We start from the raw sequence: 18,200 nt of genomic DNA on the forward strand, positions 1-18,200 counted from the left end.
CCTGTATGCTGTGGTCTTGTACTTAAGATGTAAAAGACCGGAAAAGAAGAAAATTGTGATCTGGAGTATTAACCATGTGAGCACCTTCCAGCAAGAAACACATGCAACTAATTTAACCTCTAGCTTTGACAGAGGTTCTCAACATGGCTTTGAGCAAAATCCTCTCAGCTTTATCTGACCTAGATTGCAAGTTCTCTAGGGCAGAGTCGAAGTCATAAAGCCTGCAATGCAAAGAAGGGCTGTTCTGGGCCTCAAGATACATAAAGAGGTGTCAAGTGCAGTAAGTGCAACTTATATTTCCCCGTAATTGATCATGACTTTACACCAGTGGAAAGACATGCTGGAAGTAGGGAGAAAGGACAAAAAGTTCTCTGCACTGTGAAACTGCAACATTTTACACGTCTTCCAAATAAATAATAACAAAGAATTGAACTTAATTTTGTAACAAAACAAAATGTTAAGTACTAAGACAAGTTCAAACACCACCTCTTTTACAGACCATTAAAAAACCCAAACGTTTTGATGTGATCTGAAAAGTTATGCTACAAGCTTAAAAATTAATACTGTAATTGCTTATGAGAGCCTTTCAGCACTATCTAGTTATTCCTACTGTAATTAAGAACAATACCAGATAATACAGCATTTCATTCAAAGTTCCTGACATCCTGAGTTCATTTAGAAACTTTTTAACTTTAGCTTATCAGTTTAATATTCTACTATGTAATAGCAATATGTTTTTACAGAGCACCTCACAGATCATTCCCTTACTCCACTCAATTAAACAGACCTTCCTTGACTTTTGTAAGAGCTGGCAAAATTGTTTACATCCCTGTACGTTCTGGGATGCAAAGAAACTATAGCAGGGGCTAGAAGAGAAGGCACAACTGATGGCCCTGGCTGGAGCTAGTTGCCTACTATGCATACAAACAATGGTTAGGTATCTACTGAGTGACTGACATGCCCACACTTTCAGTAACACAAAGTGAAGGCATTTTGTGACTTAAGAATTCAAAATCGTCCTGAGAAATGCTATTATAAAGTATCAAAAACCAAAACCAAACAAACAAACAAAAAAAACCCGAACAACTGAGTTGTGTAGGATTGTCTATCATCTTCTCCTCTGATGGTATCCTAAATAATACCATACACCATTATGGGATATGGCTAACAAATTCTTTCTCATAACAACAATGGAATTTTGTCTGGAAAAAAAAGTAATCAGACAATGTGCACATACAAAGTGCAGCCAAAACACAGGTATATTTATGACATCATTTTGTTGGATGGAAATGCACGTTTGAACAGCACATTGTCTTGCTCTATTAAAAATCGTCGATGTGTGCTACGTGTACTCAGTAACCACTTAACGACAGGAAAAATGCAGTTCACACAAATTTAGACGTGCACTTGGCAAAAACTCAAATACATACACAAAAAACGCAGACAGTGTACTTCCAGTGATTAACACTTTATACTCCCTACACCAGCAGGGATAAACAGAAAAACCAAAGGAGGAGTGCCTCGCAGGTACGCAAGTTAACAACCTGAGTTTAAGAAATGCATATCCGCAAAACGGAAGGAGCTCGGGCAGCAAGGCACGTATGGCGATTTTTAAGATTTAAGAGTCACACCGCCAAGCAAAGCCAGTAAAACCGACGTTTCAGAACGGTACGCCGCCCTCACGTCACCGCAATGCTGGAAGGCAGTTGCAGGGGTCACCCAGCGCTGGCCAGCGGGGCAGGCAGAGTCGCAGCCTCCCGCCTAGCAGCCAGGGGATGGGAGGGGATGTTGCCCCTTCCCCCCCGCACACCGGGACAGCCCGGCTGCTGCCGGCCTGGGCACCGGAGAACCCAGGGCAGCGGAGAACCCAGGGCAGCGGCTGGGAGCGCGGGCACCGCCGGCGGGCGGGCAGGCTTGCCGGCCCGCTGCCCAGCGACGGTTGGGGGGCGGGCTGAACGGTCGCTGCTCGGAGCCCTCCTCAGGGAGGGCAGCCAGGCCGGGCCGGCAGCCGGGACAGGCCCTCCGCCACCCACCTTCCCCCGCAGCCGCCCGGGCTCGCTCGGCGCCCCCCTCCCCTTTCTCTCTCACACCCAGGCAGACACCCCGCCCCCGTGCGCGCCCCCTCCCCAAGCCGACTGGCGGCAGCGGCCCCTTCTCGCTTACCTCGAGCGAGACCCGGCGGGGCCGGCGTCAGCCGAGGAGGGACGGATGGATGAATGGAGGGAAACAGACGCGGGGAGGAAGGGAGGGAGAGATCTGAGGGCAGGGAACGCCGCGCTCGGCTGGATGCGAACTGCGCCAAACGGCGGCAGTTGGTGCAGCGCGCGCACGTCCGCGCGCGCGCACTGGCGGTGGGTTGCGGGAGCGCGCAGCCGCGGCGCGGGCGAGTGGGCGGGCGGGCGGGCGAGCGAGCAAGAGCGCGCGCCACCTCAGCGGCACGGTCCCGCCTCGCCCCGGGCGCCACGTGACCTTGGGGCGACGCAGCGGGGAGGGGGAAGGGCGCGCGTCGCCCGCGCGCGTGCGTGCGGCGGTTGAGCGGGAGCGGCGGCCGCGGTTCCCCGCTCCGTGGCGGCCGCGACAGGGTGCACGTAGCCGCTGCCATAGTCTGTCCCGTCCCGGGGGTGGGGGGAGCGGGGTCGGTAGCGCGACCGGTCGGGCGTAACTTGCGCCGTGTGGGGCAGGCGGCGGCTGCCGGCATTTTAACCGGGGGGTTAGAATCAGCGAAGGGGGACAGAGGAGCAGAGACTGTGGCGACCGCGGCCTTGCTGAGGCAGTCACCAGCGGCGGGGTGCGGGCGGCCTGCCCCGGGCTCTGCCTTCCTCGCCCGTCCTCCTGAGCCGCAGAGCCTCTCGGGGGTCGTCGGGAGACAGTGACCCGGCCCCATGTTGCTGTCGCAAGCGCAGAGCGGTCATGGCTTGGGTGACGCGTCCCGGTTACCGACCGCGGTGACTTGGTTCCCGCCCGTTTCTTCAGCCGCGGGGCTGAGGTGATCAGCAGCACAGTGCTCTCTGCAGTTATTTATAGCCGTAGTCCGAGCTGTGTCTCAGAATTAACACCTCGTGACGGGGATGTTTCAAAAGAAACTCCGCGTTCAGGGTGTTTGCCGCTTTATACATCTGTCACTGCATCCTTCTTTTGAAAGTTACCAGTCTACCCAGAGGAGTCTGGAGAATAATTATTTTTTTTTTTTTAAATTAAAGTGTAGAATTGCAAAATCAAAACGTGTCCAGCAGGCCAGGTATGTATTTCAGGTCAGCAGCTTTGTTGCCCATTGCTTTTGTGATTCACACTGCTGCTTACTGAAGTTGCCTTGATTATGTGTTATTATTTACTTGAGTCATGCTATTGCTCAGAGGCCCCAGATGATACTGAGACATAATATGCTCAGGACAGGATAATACTCTCACCCCGAACAACTTACAGTATTGAAAAAGGAAAAGAAACATAGCATATTTGGAAATGGGGTTTACGTTGCACAAATATTGCTTTATCACTATCTGTGTTACTTTATTTTACTGTACTTTTATGTGTCTACCAATTTCTTTTTCATCTGCCAATCTGTTGACAGGAGTTTTGTTAAAAACTGGCTTTGCCCCACTTGGTGTTGGAGCCATTTTGGGCTCTCACGTAAGTTTTATATAATTGTCACATAAGAAAAACAGGCTCGTTAACAGAGTATTCAGTGCAACTGGCAAAAAGACATGCTAGCATGAAAGTAGTGTATAGTCAAAGTTTTCTATGATAGTGCATGTGTCTCTAAAAAGATTCCTGACAATCTTTTTTACTAGTCCTACATAGAGACAAGATCTGTTTATTCATCTGTACCTCCTGGGACAAGCTGCCTAAAAGATGATAGTCATTGAGTTGGCTTATTTGCAAATCATATATTTAAATCCCTTTAAGCATGGAACTAAAAAAAATCTGTACCTCCATAACACGCAGGCTGGATTTTTAAAGAAAGTAGTTTATGAAAGAAGACACAAACACAGAATTACATGGATAGGGTGACTATATTATGCATACATGAAAGAAAGGTCAGGTTTCACGCCTGCCCATTTTGAGGATGTTATTGTCGTCTCAGAAATTTGGAGTCAATTTTGGAACACTTTTAGGACTCGGGATACATGGATGCAACACAGAATAATGGAGCAATTTTCCACTCTTCAGTGCAACCATGTTTCAGCTGCAGCAGTTTTCTGAAGAGGCCTCCCAGTTGAATATAATGTAGTAATAATAATTACCTAGCCGTGTTAGCATAACATCTGTTGCAAATATACAGTCTGGGCTTCAGCTAGTAGACCATTTCCCTGCTTTACCAAGTTCCTTATTTGGCATCTTAGTTGCTTAGTTTGTGAGGGTAACCACATCAGCAGTTGCTCTAACAGTATTTTTATTTGTGTTCCTGTGATCTTATCTTTGCTGGTCATAACAGCAAGTGACTTTTTTAGTTGAGGGGATTCTCCTTTCCAACACCAGACAGCCCTGTTCACAGGGAGATAAGAAGTAGGGGCTAAATCTATCGTATGTCCTCAAATATGAATTTTAAGCTAGATCCTATTATAAAACCAAGCCTAATCCAAAAGCAGGCTAGCTTCTTAGGTGGGAGTAAAATCTTTGCTTGAAAAGGGGTAACAAATTGATGTCATATTTCTCTGTTTCAGACCTGGAATAGGCACTTCTGATTAAAGAGCATTTATTTGAAAACACAATGTTTTCTCTTTAGGTAACCTTTTCCATTCCAGAATTATCATCTCCAGACAATCAGAAAGCTACAGAAGTAGACAGCCCTCAGGATTTCCTTTTGTATTCTCTACTCTTTTGCACTTACACATAGAAGATTACAATCAAGCTGTAAAAATGGCTTGCATTTTCCACAGCTGTGTCAAGTGAGATTTGTTTCCATTCTGATTGCGTGGAGTTACACACCGCAGTGGTGTAGATAGGATCTCTCTACATCAATGCATGATTTGCGGTCCTTGTTGAACCATAACTCACTGGTAGTTAAACCAAGGCCTCCAGGCCACAGGAAACCTGCCACCTCATTTACGTTCATCTTGCCTTTTCACCACAGATGTCGCTATTATTTTTCCCATCAGGGACAGGGGAGGACATGATGAAAGCAACTGCTTACATTTTAAACTTTTTTTTTTGGTGGAGGGGAAATAATTTGAAAGGGTATTACCTAGTGCCATACGTAAATCAGTGGCTCTCCGGCTGTTCAACTGCCAGATCAAGTCTACCAGCAATAGTGTATAAGAGAGGTAGCCTGCTCAGGACTAGGCATGAAGTGATGAAGGGTCTCCAGCAGGTTAGGATACGGAGTGCCAGGGGTAAATCACAGGTCTGGGAGGATAGAGGGTGCTAGGCATGGCTTTGGCGAAGCCCCAGAAAATTCGTGGTTCTGGAGATAGTAGAGACCTGTAGGTGTAGGGATGTAGCACCAACCCCCAGCTTGCATTCGTCCCTGAGTGCTCAACATGTTGCTGACATTTGTAGATGAAAGAAAAAATGGCCTTTTGCTTAGTTGTTACAGCAGTTTAAAAAAAAAGTCTTTGGCCACATAAGGCAAAAAAAGCTGCCATCAGTGATGAGTTATTTTTATGTCATTTTGCCTGTTTGTATGCATACAACACCCAGAAACCATTGTTTGGAGCAGTCATTTATTCCATACGCACCTTCACCCCTGCTCATATTACAGCAGTCAGGATATCCTTAAACTTTTTTCTTTTTTTAATTGTTGTTTAGACTCTTATCTGTTATATCTTACCCCTAGTAAACCTGAGAGACTCCTTATCTCTGCATCTCAGTCACGACTAGCACATGTCCTCTTGGGAGTGTTTCAGTAACTTCTCTGAGATCAGAATGACATTATGACAGGATGTAACAATTTAGTTTAGTATCTTTTTAATCCCATTTAACAGTTGGAAAAAAAAATGAGGAGAGTTAATAGGCAAGAATTCAGGACGGCAAGGAACTGTAGCCTGAGCCACCGAAATATTTAAGCACACCAATAGTCCCACTGTAGTTGATGGACTTGTTTGTAGGTTTAAGGTATTTGGTTAGGTCAGCACACTCAGATCAAGTCTCATGTGAGCAATATTTCTCCATTCTTTGTCAATCATTAGCCACTGTTTCACAAACCATTTTCTGATAACAGATATGATAGGGTTTCAGGCCTCCTGTTAAAAGGTTCCTTATCCTTGCCAAAATCACAGCCTAATTAAGTAGGAGGGTTTTCTTCTGCTCCTCTTAGTGCGAAGGATGAAACAGTAAATGGAAATGACTGTCAAATAGGATGGATGGTAGAAGATGCAAGGTGGGAAAAGAGGGAAGGAAGGGTGTTGCATTTGAAAATGTGCAGAAGGAGAAAGATTACAGGAAAGAGATCTCACATAATGAAATGGGAAATGACACAAGGGGAAAAGTCGGCAAAAGATTGCAGCCAAATCTGGTGCCTGCCTTCTTCTCCTTGCCATCTCTCTCACAGTACCTTCAACTCCAGAAGGTCTCGTGGCATGGAGCAGTTTTCTCTAACATTTTTCTCTTTACAGCTTTTGTTGCTCTTTTCCCTGGCCAACATTTTGCTTCAGTTCTTAAAACTCTTGTCCTTTTAGCAAGACAAAAATACTTGTGTGGAAAGATTTGTTTCAGATGTCTGTCTGGTCAGTATAAGTGCAGCTTAAATGGAATATCGTGCATGCATTCACCTTATAGTTATCGTTCAAGGATACAGAGCAGAAGTCCACCCTATGCTTAGTTTAAGGATTATCTCGCTTTGCAACTAGCTGCTTCAAAGATTATGGCTTTATGTATTACCAAATTATGATTTGTCAGTCTCAGAGCACAGACAGATCTTCCTCAATAATTGGCTAACAAATCCAGAACTAATTCTCAGAAGAACTCAAGGACACCTGGAGTCACAATGCTTTTATTACAGTGGAAGGCAAAGCCTATTTTTCACATCTTCTTTCATCTTCAAAAATCACCCTTTGTAATTTCGGAAAATTATTCAACCATGGTAACATACTAAACTGTAAGATACTCAACAATTCTGTTGGTATTAATTTTGAACATTTTGTTACACATTTGTTAACAACTACAGCTTAAATAATCAAAACAAAAAAATTAAGGGTTTTTTAAATCTTTGATATGTTTATTTGTGTATTTCATTTACCGTGCATAACAACATTATGCTTCTGGATAGCAAGTAGTTTCCAGTAGGTGGAAATCACACTGATGTGACTGCAATTCCAGCTTTTTGAGGAACCATCCAGATTTAACAAAAAAAAACCCCAAACCCTAGTACATTTTAGTTTAAATTTTTAAAAGTATTTCTAGTAGGTTTTAACTAATATATCAATAAAGTACTGGTTTTCCTTTCAGCAAAAAGCTAAGATGTGATTCTGCTACAATGACACAAAAGAGAGATCTGCCTTTGGCTTCATGGTGAGCAAGATGGGCTTTGTAATCTGAGATTTGGGACATTTTTAGAACATTGTTCTGAGATCCATCTTGTTTTCTATTACAACTAATGAAAAGACCCCTGCGGCATTTTGCAGGAATTGGATCAGTCTTTCAGCGGTATCATCTGTTCTATATATAACTTACACACTGCCGCTGACGTTTGTGGGAGATAGATAGACTCCCAACTCGAAGGAGCTGTAAGTGATGGATTTTTAGGTAGGTAAGGCAGGTTGAAATAATTGCCATGGGAAAGAGCAGTTAAGAGTTGCATGAAACAACCTGCATCTTTGTAACATTTTGAAAGGACAGACTCTGTGACTTTCTGGCAGAGTGATGTAATCACACAGCTGTAGATATTTATCATTTTCTGTAACAGTTGCCTGAGAATTTACATGCATTAAGGTTCTCATTTAAAAAGTCTCCTACCATGGGGATGCTGCTTCCTGCATTTCTGTATGGGACCTATGCTTATGTCGTTTGCTGCTGGGCTACCCCAGTTTTCTACTAATTTAAACTATAATACCTAGATGTAGAACAAAATGTAATGTAGAACTGAATCAAGCTCTATGTGTCAAACAGTACCTAAGTCTGGTAGGATTATTTTAATTGTAGTTCAGTCTGTATTTTAAGTTTCTCCCACCACTTTTTTCTGTAGCAGTAAATATTTTGATTTGCATAATTTTTTTCTCTATTGCATCCAACATCTTTCTGTCACTCAGAATGAACCATCCAAATTGTTTAAATCCTTTACCTTGTTTACAGAAATGTTATTACTCTAATTGCCTCCATATAAGCTCTCTAACTAGTGTTTCATCCAGCAGGAATCTTTCTGTTGGTTTTAAAATGAGTTGAACCTTTCGGAATTCTACTGGAAAGAAATGGATTTCTTTCCATCAGAAGTATCAGTGTCTCAGGTGTTACACATCTACATGCTATTAAGATTCTTTGTTTTCTCATGCTAACAATTCTATAAGGATCAGTTTCTAATAAAAAACTGATATTTCTTGTATTTTCAGCACTTCCGCATTTGTCATAGGTCTAACACCCTAGAAATATCAGTGGAGTTCAGGAATCTTTCATCAATAATCCATCTGGAAAAAGCCAATATAATACAATTGAGCCTTCTAAGAGTTGAAATCAATAAAAGTATTTTCCTATTAATTAAAAGATCTTATTTTTATTTCTTGTATTTAATAATTTCTGGTCACTTAAAAGTTGAACTTAGCTTGCATATTAACAAAGTAAATTCTGACCTTTGTTTTTATTGGTTTGTTTTTCAGCTTGAACTCTGCTTCTTCCAAGGTGTCTAAGCATCCACAAACAAGTCATAATTTCTTATGTCCTCAGTACATAAACATGTGAGTGAACACAGTAATGAATGTGAATGAGCACAGTCATGATTTAAAGCAGAGATTCTTGGCTTACATTTATTCTTTACTTACGGACCATGAAACTACACTCTTTTGTAAGAAACCAGTGAGTCTGATCCTAGGGCAGGAAAGAAGAGGAAGTTGGGCTGAATCACTGAGGGGAAGGAGGACAGTGGGTTTAGCAGGTCTTGGAAGCGGAAATATGATTGCTGTAGCAAAAAGGGTGGAGAGAAATGAGCACGTGGGGGAGTTGATACATAAAGTATCAACTTTATGCTATATACATAGTTATAGGTTAATGCTATATACATAATACCTCACCAAGGCCAGGAGGGAATTAATGAAGCGGAGAGGATTGAAAAGCAGTCATGTGAGTCCCAGTGATAAGAAATGTCCAGATGTCATCCTGGTCCACCTGATGAAATAGGCATGCGTGAAAGAAACTTGGATCAAAAGCAAACCTACTTATGGCGCCCCTGCATCCATAGGAGATGGTTGTGTTTCTGGGGATCTTCCCCTGTGGCCAAACTGGTCATGGTGAAAAGTACAGCCCACATGGCATTAAGAGGACTGTATGTATGGTTTCCTTGAGAAAGTAAGCGGGGTCTGGCTCAAGCTGTGATGGCCTACAAATATCAACTAACAGAGCCACATAACTGATATCAACATTCTTTTACAGAGGAGTAAATATGTCAGTTCTGGACAGGATTTGCTCTAATAACCTCTGCTTATCATGGACATTTTTTAGTAATTAAAATCACCTTGTCAGTACATGGATCATTATTAAGAGACTTAGAAATGACTACAGTGCAACTAATCTGGTAATGAGACATAAGTGCCCATCTACTATGCATTTGAAGTTATGAAGTATTACAAATGTTATAAAAAAACACTAACAAACTTTTGTGTTAAAATGCCATGGCTAGTCTACCACCCATGAAATCTTAGCTTGAACTTGCTCTTCAGATCATAACAAGATCACATTCTTCATTCAAGAACAGCAGGGTTTACTCAAGGCTTTTTTTCCAGTGGTTTCTTTCCCTGCCTATCCAAGCTTTCTGTGGGCTGAGGAACCATGTCTGCTACTGCTGCCTTTCCATAAGTCTTCTTTGCTGCTCGCTGGTTGCTTTTCGTATCCTTTTCTGTTTCCACAGGGGGGATTTCATTTGGATCAGGTGTCTCTTCTGTAGCAATGATTTCTTCTACGTGTGGCTTAATAAAATCTGATTTATGAGAAGCAATAAAATTTCCCTTGTTTTTATTATGCTCAGCAACACAGAGGTATGTAGAATAAGATTTTGCTTACACATTTGTTATGACCTTATCATGTTCTTTTCCTTTTCCCATACCCATATCAAGAGATTCAGTATTACACATAACGTTACTACTTTTTACAGAGCCAAAAGCAAGCCCAAGTTTTTATGGTCTATAATTAAAAATATTAAGGGGTAGAACCTGCAAAACATTTACAGATGTAAATAATTGTTTCTCACATAAGTCATTTCATTTACAGGACTGCTCAGAAATATCTATGTTACCCATACCAGTAAGGCAAGAGAGGAAAGAAATGCAGTTAAATGTTTGTTCTTGCCTTAGGAGCAGAAAAGGGAGGGGAATAAGAGTATAAAATGTTCTGTCAGAAATTATATAACATGTATACAACCTTTATACAAAGAAAAAATACTTGGGCAAAAATATGTAAAACAGACGTTCTGATAATGTTGGAATTTAAGCCTTATTTGGAGCTAAAATGCTCTACATGAGGGAGTTGTAATTGTGAAGAATAAATCAATGTCCAAGTAGCAATTATATAGTAAGAGTCTAAAAGAATAGTAAAAATCTGTAATATACGAGAATGCTGAATCACCAGAGAGCTTTTCATTTTCCACCCTTTCTCTAAATTGGATAAAAAAATGGTCACTTATAATCCCAACTTTACCATTCAATATGGACATAAAACTAAGCGAGAATAATTGATTAATCTCAAATAGTGGCTATACGATCAGGGTTTTCTTTGGCATTTGGGGTCCCTTAATTAGCAAGGCCTTTTTTTTTTTTGTTAGGTGTCAAACGTTTAGCTGCTGAAATGAGTCTCACTTTGGAAAATAGCACCATCTGTGTATACATACATGCTTAGGAGGTCTTTCCTCTGCATTCAGAAATTTGAGAGTATTCATTATGGCTTCAAAAACTTTCATCAGCCAGGTGAACCAAGGTGAGAACTCGCAGCCCAGTGGAAAGGTGATTTAAAAGTGTTGATTTAAATCTCTTTCACTGAGGTTTAACCTGGCAATTCATACTTTGCATTTGTTGTTTATGAAGAGCATGCATACTGTAAACTTGATTGTTTGGGACCTGAGAAATATTGATTGGCACAGACTATTAACTGCATAATGTTTAACAATTTTTCATGGGAGCAGAAGACCATAAAGGTGAAAGTGCTCTTACCTTTCTTTTCCCCTTCCTTCCGTTTGCTTGCTGTTGTTTTTTTCTTTTTAGATACAGTTATATTATTTTGATCATGTCCTTGGACTGTGTCAGTCTGTCCTGACACAGAAATCACAATCACCTGAAGCAAAGCAAGAACAAAAAGTGCACAAGCAAGAAATGTAGATGCATCACAAATTCTGTTTGAAACCACCACAACTGAGTCCCTGGCAGCAATATGTTCAGAAGCAGCTATTACTCTAACTTTCAGGGACACATACATGTTCTGAAGCAGAGAAGTGGTATCCAGACTGCTATCTGTGAGATGGCCCACTTGTATTCCTTCGCAGTTCTACCAAATTGTCAAATAATTTGACATTAGTTCTTTAAACTCAGAAAGCTTGCTGTATCTCAAATTACAGATATTCTCATTATTATATTTTGAAATTTAAAAATTAAGCTGTTTTACTTTGCCTGATACGCACCTGTTGTGACTAAATAGTCTGAACTTTTTTGATAATAGATATTGATTCATTAATGTACATAATTACACACTTAAACCTTAAAATTGCAATAATGTCATCAAGTTTGATACTTGAGTTCTAACTATTTTAGGAGATAAGGCTATGTGAACACATACACTGTTTATATGAAATGCTGAAAACACATTAGTTTTACATATTTTTATGTTAAAAATCCCTGTGATGCAAAATCTATTCTGGAAGAAAAAAGATTTATACCAGATAAACTTAACATGTCCCTTGAAACCAGTGGTACTATTCAAGCATAAAGTTAAGCACATGCTAACATGTTTTGGTAGGTCATAAATCTGACCCAAATCTGGATTATTTTTTTTTAATGATTAAGATTGTAATCATTAGCCCTTTATAGAAACTGCTGGAAAAAACTATTAAAAAATTGCAAAAATCACCACTTTCACTGTTGATAACTTTGTTGAATTTATTGTTACCTGAGCCATTAAGAATTCCCTCATGCTTCCAGTTTGCCTTTAATGTTAGCTGACAGTAAACCTCAGATGGCAAGGGTTTAAGTGAGCATTAACTGTACAGCACTTACTAGTGGCATCCTCACAGAAATGCCAATACTGCGACAAAATGAGTGCCTGGTAAACAGCACTATTTCTGCAGTCACAGTAGCTAAGAACAACAACAAGAAAATGTATGTGAAAGGTGCACACAGATCATGCTTATACTGAAAATACATACATTAGTTCTTTAGATTTTGATGTGAAGAATTGTGCTGTTGTGAGACTAGTAATGAAAAGAATTATTAATATGGCACATTGCTCTCCTAAGTAGCAATTGGGCTGGTAACTGCTTCTGATCATATATATATATACACACACAAACACATATATACATATATATATATGTATACATATATATTGTATCGCATGTATATATCATATGTATGTCCAGCAAGATGGACATATATGTACATTCTGTTGCTCTTCCTCAGCTAATAATAATCAGTGGCATTGTTGTAAAATAGCTGACATGGAGTTTTTAATCTATGTAAGTGTGTTCAAAGATCTGGACAAATGGTTTTTTTGTCTGAAACATTTTTATCTGAAAAAAACCCACATTTTTTTCTATGTTCCAGTGAAAATTCTTTTTGTAGCTTCAAAAGTTCTTGACAAATGTGTTATTTCTGATCCCCAGTGTTAAGTTTGGATGAAATTAACTGAGGTCTCAGACTAACAAAATACTTACCTAAAACCCTTAAATCAAAATTCAAGAGCAGGTCCATTGAATCTCATGAGACCACTCCTGTGCCTGAATTTGCAAAAATACCTTGTTGAGTTGAGATGTGAAGTAGTGAAGGTCTGGACAGAAAAGTGTGAAGAGATGCCATTGGGGGTTTTGTCGTGAACAGTAAAGTGAAGATTAACAGAGACCTAAAGGAAAGCTAGAGGTAATTACAGTGGTGAAAACATTAAGACACTAAGATACTGTGCACAACTACCAGAGCCGTGACTAGTAAAACAAGACACAGTGAAACAAGCTTGTGATGGAAGAAAAGAAGTGAATTCAGTTTATTTGTGAACATAGAGGAGAGTTCATACATTTTTGCAGACACACACACACATTAGTATTCTGGCCTCCTAAGCCTAACTTTCATTTATGTTACAGTACTTTTACCCCAATTGGGCAGATTAAACAATATTTATGGATGTAAATGACACCCATATTAAGGCCTCTCTAAATTAACACAGCAATACAAAGGGGCCTTAATGTAGACAAAAACGGGCACTAATTTCTCCATGATTTAATTCTCTAACACATTCCATCTATGCTACTTTACCAAAGTTGGAACAAATCTAAACCACTGCTCAAAAATGCCTCAATAATTTTTTATCTTTCCATCTACCTCATCAGTTGCCTCCACTGAAACAATTCTTCACCCTTTCCATTTTTGTTGTATGGCCAAATGCTCCAAGAAGAGCATCAAATGGCGGACCTGTGTTTACAGCCAGTATGCATTTGGCCTGGCTGAATATGCTACAGCTAGGTTCTGTGAAGTTAACAGTAAGAAAATATTTAGGAAAGGCCCTGTTTTCCCTGGCACAATTAAGTGTATTAGAAGCAAAAGTGAAGTGAATGGAAAAATCCAAGGCTGCCTGCTAAAGCAGAAAGCCATTTACACACACAGATTATGTCAGCCTATCAGCCAAAATCTCCCCCATACTTCTGTTTCCTAGTCTTAAATTCACGCTTTTGTTTTCTTATCTTCTTTCTTTTTCTCTTGCTCAGACTGTCTCTCTTCCTCAGGTATGAACACACTTACAGTGACGTCACTGGTCTCTGTGCCATACTTGTTCTTCACCACAATGCTGTATTTCCCAGAGTCGAGTGTGGACACAGTAGAAATGGTAAAGCTGACATTCTTTCCAGATTCAAATTTCAGGATGCAATTAGCATCTGATACAAATGATTTTTCATTCTTCAGCCACGAGACCTCTGGGGTAGGATCGCCCCAGACAGTGCAAGAAAGATTAAGTGCCTATAGAAAAAGTACAAAAGGATTATAAGTATGAGCCAGTAAATATTTGCTGTGGTTTTTGATGCCTGACTCTCCAAATGTTCCACTCCCCATTTAGCTTCCTGCTGTTAGTAAATGGATGCACATCATCATCAGTGATCAATAATTTTTGTCAGAGTCTTCTGCATCATAAAGGAAAAGAAGGAACTCAGTTGATTCAAAAACTCCATTAAAACCTTTCAATATTTTATGGACCTTCTTCTCTACTCTCATAATCATTAGTAGAGCTTTCTCCATGCATATTGTTTAATATAAAATAAGGTATTATCTGCATCTCTGTGTTAGACCCAAAATGAGAATTTGAGGAACTGTCAGATGGATTTGTTCATGTTAAGATCACTGTATATTTACCACAGAAGTAAAGAAAGTGTGCCTGCCTTTTTAAATAACTAAGAATAAAGTGTCTCTGGAATATTTTGTTTAATTTAGGATCTTTTTAAACTATGCCCTGACAGCTCTTCCAACAGACTTGAATTGTTTTATGCACTCCTATAAAACTATTTTTAACTGAAATCAATACAGGCTTTACCCTTCCTTTGGTGTTCGTATAAGTATTTCCCTTTGATGTTAGTAATGTTCCTAAGGGCTGAATTCAGTCCCATCAGACTGAAGGAAGTATCTTCATTGTGAGAGAGTCAGTTGTTGGAGAGATCACTGGCAGCTCGATGCTTTCTGTAGGCTGGCGAGTCTATTGTGCACACAATATTCAGGCCTCCTTTTTTGTTTTCAGTTGAGAAATTCATGTTTGGGAGATACTGATACATATAAATGATCCCCTCCTCCAGTCGCAGTGCCATGGGAATCTTCTCAAAAGAATTTGCAAAAATGAACAACACATAGAGAGTCAAATGTGAAAAATGTTCATATGAAACTTCCGTGGTACACAAGCCTTTCTCTGGACCTTTATTTAGGAAAGAATCCATTTATGTCTAAGTATTAAATAGTACATTGGTCCAAACTTAAAAACTTATTCAAAATAGATTTTTTTTTTAAATGAAAATTGAAGAATTTTTACTGCAGAGAAAATGGTCTTCATTGGTTCATTAGGAATGGACTAAGTGATACATAAGGAATGGACAAGCTTCCACTTGACTGGAATCAAGTTTCTCTTACTTTTTTTTTAAAGGCTCTTGGTAAAAATACGTCAAAAATAGACAACTGAAGAGCACGCACATTGTTGGCCCTGTAGGCTGTCATGATAAAAATCTGCTGTGAGAAATCTATTTAACAGGCTACGTTCCCTTCACCTCTCTGCTTCTTGTCTGGTGGTGTGATGGTAGAAGACGGGACAGAAGACAGATACCCAGAAGGTTGTTGAAATGAGCAGATAGAAAAAATGGATGCCTCCATACAAATGAAAGATTTTTGAACCTCTGACAACAAAATAAAAATTAAATAAATCCCACATCCACTAAGGACCAAAATGAGAACAAAAGGGAGGGGGAAGGCTTTCCTTCATCAACAACACATAATTCTTGGCACTGAAGGAAAGGCAGATTCCAAGTGAGAGGTGGTTATGGCATGGTGGAAATGGCCTCTCTCTGATTTCCTGCAGCACCTACAGCTGGTGACAGCATGGGGCTGTTGACTGCCCTCTCTCATAGTCCACTGGTGTGAATGTGCATGTGGTTTTGATTGCTATAACAGTCCATCTTTTTGAAAAACAAGGGGAAAACAGGAGGTTTTACATTTCCCCCTCTTCCTTATCACTCTCAATACAAACATGCTCTCAGCCTCCGCCAGGCATTGTGTATGGTTCCCTTCAAGTGCTCCGTATTTCTTTATTGACTTCTGATTCTCTAGCAAGCAAGAGATCACCATCGAGTGGCCCCAGCTGACACTCCAAGATGCTAATGAGCTGATGTCCATGTCCAGATAGCTCTATTAGTGGCATCATTCAAACCTCAGGCATCTGAAGTGGTGTCAGTACTCTTTAATTCAAAGAGATTCAAGCAGCAGTGATGATTCTTTTTTTCTTCTAAATAATTCCTTAAAATAGCTGCATCTTGGTTAACCTTGCATCACTAGTTCCTGTTTTGACATCTGTGCTCCTCTTTATCTTCCCGACTCTTATTTATTTTCCAGCTACTAATGTGCAGAGACATATCTTAACATTCACTACGTAGATGGTGAGAACTTTGGTTTTCTGGAAGGTAATTCCATAATTACGGAGCCTTAGCCAAGGAGAAGTGATCACCCACTGTGACTGCACCTATGTGTTTCAGATTTTCTGTTCCTTGGGCAGGAGATTGTTTTTGCTCATGTGTTCATAAGTTAATGCATATCTTTATTGCTCACAGAAACCCCTGATTATAATGCTGTATTCAATCTGAAATTCTTATCCTGGTAAAAAAGTGTGTCCTGTCCTCCTGAGGGGAAGAGGCACCTTTTCCCTTCAAGATAATCCCGCCTTTTCTAGCAGTTGTCTGGCTCTGATGATTGCTGGGGAGACGGGGGAAGGACTGGAAACCTGTCTAGATGTCGTGTTAAGTGAATGAAATCTATCAGGAAATCTGAACTACCTGAAAAATCCTGGGTGACTAAAACTCGTCTCTTTGAACTGAATCTCAGTATTTCAGAGCTCCACATGGAAGTTCCCATAAGTCTGGACCTGGGGCATTGAGGAAGTGCACTTGGCAGCAGGTGCAAGACCCTTTGTGCCCACCCCACCTTTTCTGCCTTTCACTGCAAATTAACATGAGTAGGGTAGTACAGGTGGCAGAGGGAAATGTGTCATTGTATTTCAAGTATTGCCACTCCTCTTGCATATTAGCACAAACTCATTTTCATGGGTGGTTTGGGCTAAGACGCTAATGAGTGAATTGAAGCAACTCAATGATGGGAACCTGCTCCCCCTCTGTGAGGGCATCTACCCCTGGCAGAAGGGTAGAATGGGGAGTTGGTGGGCAGAAGGATGCCACATGTTGCTTCTAGGTCTGAAAGTGTCTGTCTGTCAGAATCCTAAGCCTCTCCTTTTAAAAATAAACACCCTTACTCACTTACAGGCCTTCATTAAAACAGCCATTTAGGTTATTTGGTCGGCTGTACACAAAACTTACACTAGTATTCTCTGTCAGGTAAAATTTCTCCCTAATATGAACTGACACTTAGCCTTTTCCAATTATATCACACTGCTGAAGAGCATTTCTGTCTATCAGTGGAAGCCTCTTAGGCCATCTGGAACACTGCTTGATTGACACTGGGTAAACACTGGTTCATTTGTTCTCACACATATCCTTCAGCTCACATGTAAAAAGCTAATAAATAGCATCACAGTCATGGTGTTAAGTTTAAGTTTAAGACATGCATATGCTTGCAAGTTCAATCTAGGGATAACAATCTGTTCATATAACTCTCTAGTTAATGGCTGCACTTGTATTCAGAATCAAAGCTTGGAGTCACCAGTCTTCTGCTACATCATTTACTGTTTTTCAAAATCCTTAATGATTGTGCAATTTGCATGTATAACACAACAGAGAACTGCATTCCCCTCTCTCCAGCATTTATGCAAACAATAGACAGATGAGCCAACACCACCCAAACAAGCACTGTTTTCCCCGATCACTCTCTGTCCTACTCCATTTCTCAAAACGATCATATACTAAATCCAGAAACATAAGGTCAAGGATATTTGTCTCAAGTTCTGGGAGCTTTTCAGCCATTTGTTGAAACATCACAAATGTCCTTGCTGTCAAGGACAATGTGTGTCTGGGTAAGATTTTGCAACTCATTTTTTACTAACTCCCTTTTTATAAACTCTACACATTTTGCTTTAGTGAGCTTATTCATACTTAACTTCATATCAACTCTCTTTTGGCAGAAAGCTTAAAACTGATAATGACCACCCAAATTTATCCCCTGCCAAAGCTGTATGAG

General features: G+C 40.5%; 2 protein-coding genes across 4 annotated transcripts in view; both read right to left on the minus strand.

Moving 5' to 3' along the window:
• Window positions 1-2,169, minus strand: part of LPIN2 (lipin 2) — a 43,663-nt gene extending 41,494 nt beyond the window's left edge. Inside the window, exon 1 of the mRNA XM_059815336.1 lies at window positions 2,164-2,169. The gene's annotated coding sequence lies outside the window, so the exon portion shown is untranslated. The remainder of the gene's footprint in view (window positions 1-2,163) is intronic.
• Window positions 2,170-6,912: 4,743 nt separating this feature from the next.
• MYOM1 (myomesin 1) overlaps window positions 6,913-18,200 on the minus strand; it is a 79,486-nt gene continuing 68,198 nt past the window's right edge. For 2 of the 3 annotated variants that reach the window (XM_059836201.1, XM_059836200.1), the window contains exons 38-40: window positions 14,070-14,285; window positions 11,283-11,403; window positions 6,913-10,057 (exon numbers count right to left, since the gene is read on the minus strand). In XM_059836201.1, the coding sequence (XP_059692184.1) occupies window positions 9,846-10,057; window positions 11,283-11,403; window positions 14,070-14,285 (549 nt within the window). In that variant the 3' untranslated portion in view covers window positions 6,913-9,845. Of the gene's footprint in view, window positions 10,058-11,282; window positions 11,404-12,994; window positions 14,286-18,200 lie in introns of those variants that run through there. The other variant, XR_009485021.1, reaches the window with a different exon arrangement.

The sequence above is a fragment of the Gavia stellata genome, chromosome 3, assembly GCF_030936135.1.
Source record: "Gavia stellata isolate bGavSte3 chromosome 3, bGavSte3.hap2, whole genome shotgun sequence".
NCBI classification, from domain to species: domain Eukaryota; kingdom Metazoa; phylum Chordata; class Aves; order Gaviiformes; family Gaviidae; genus Gavia; species Gavia stellata.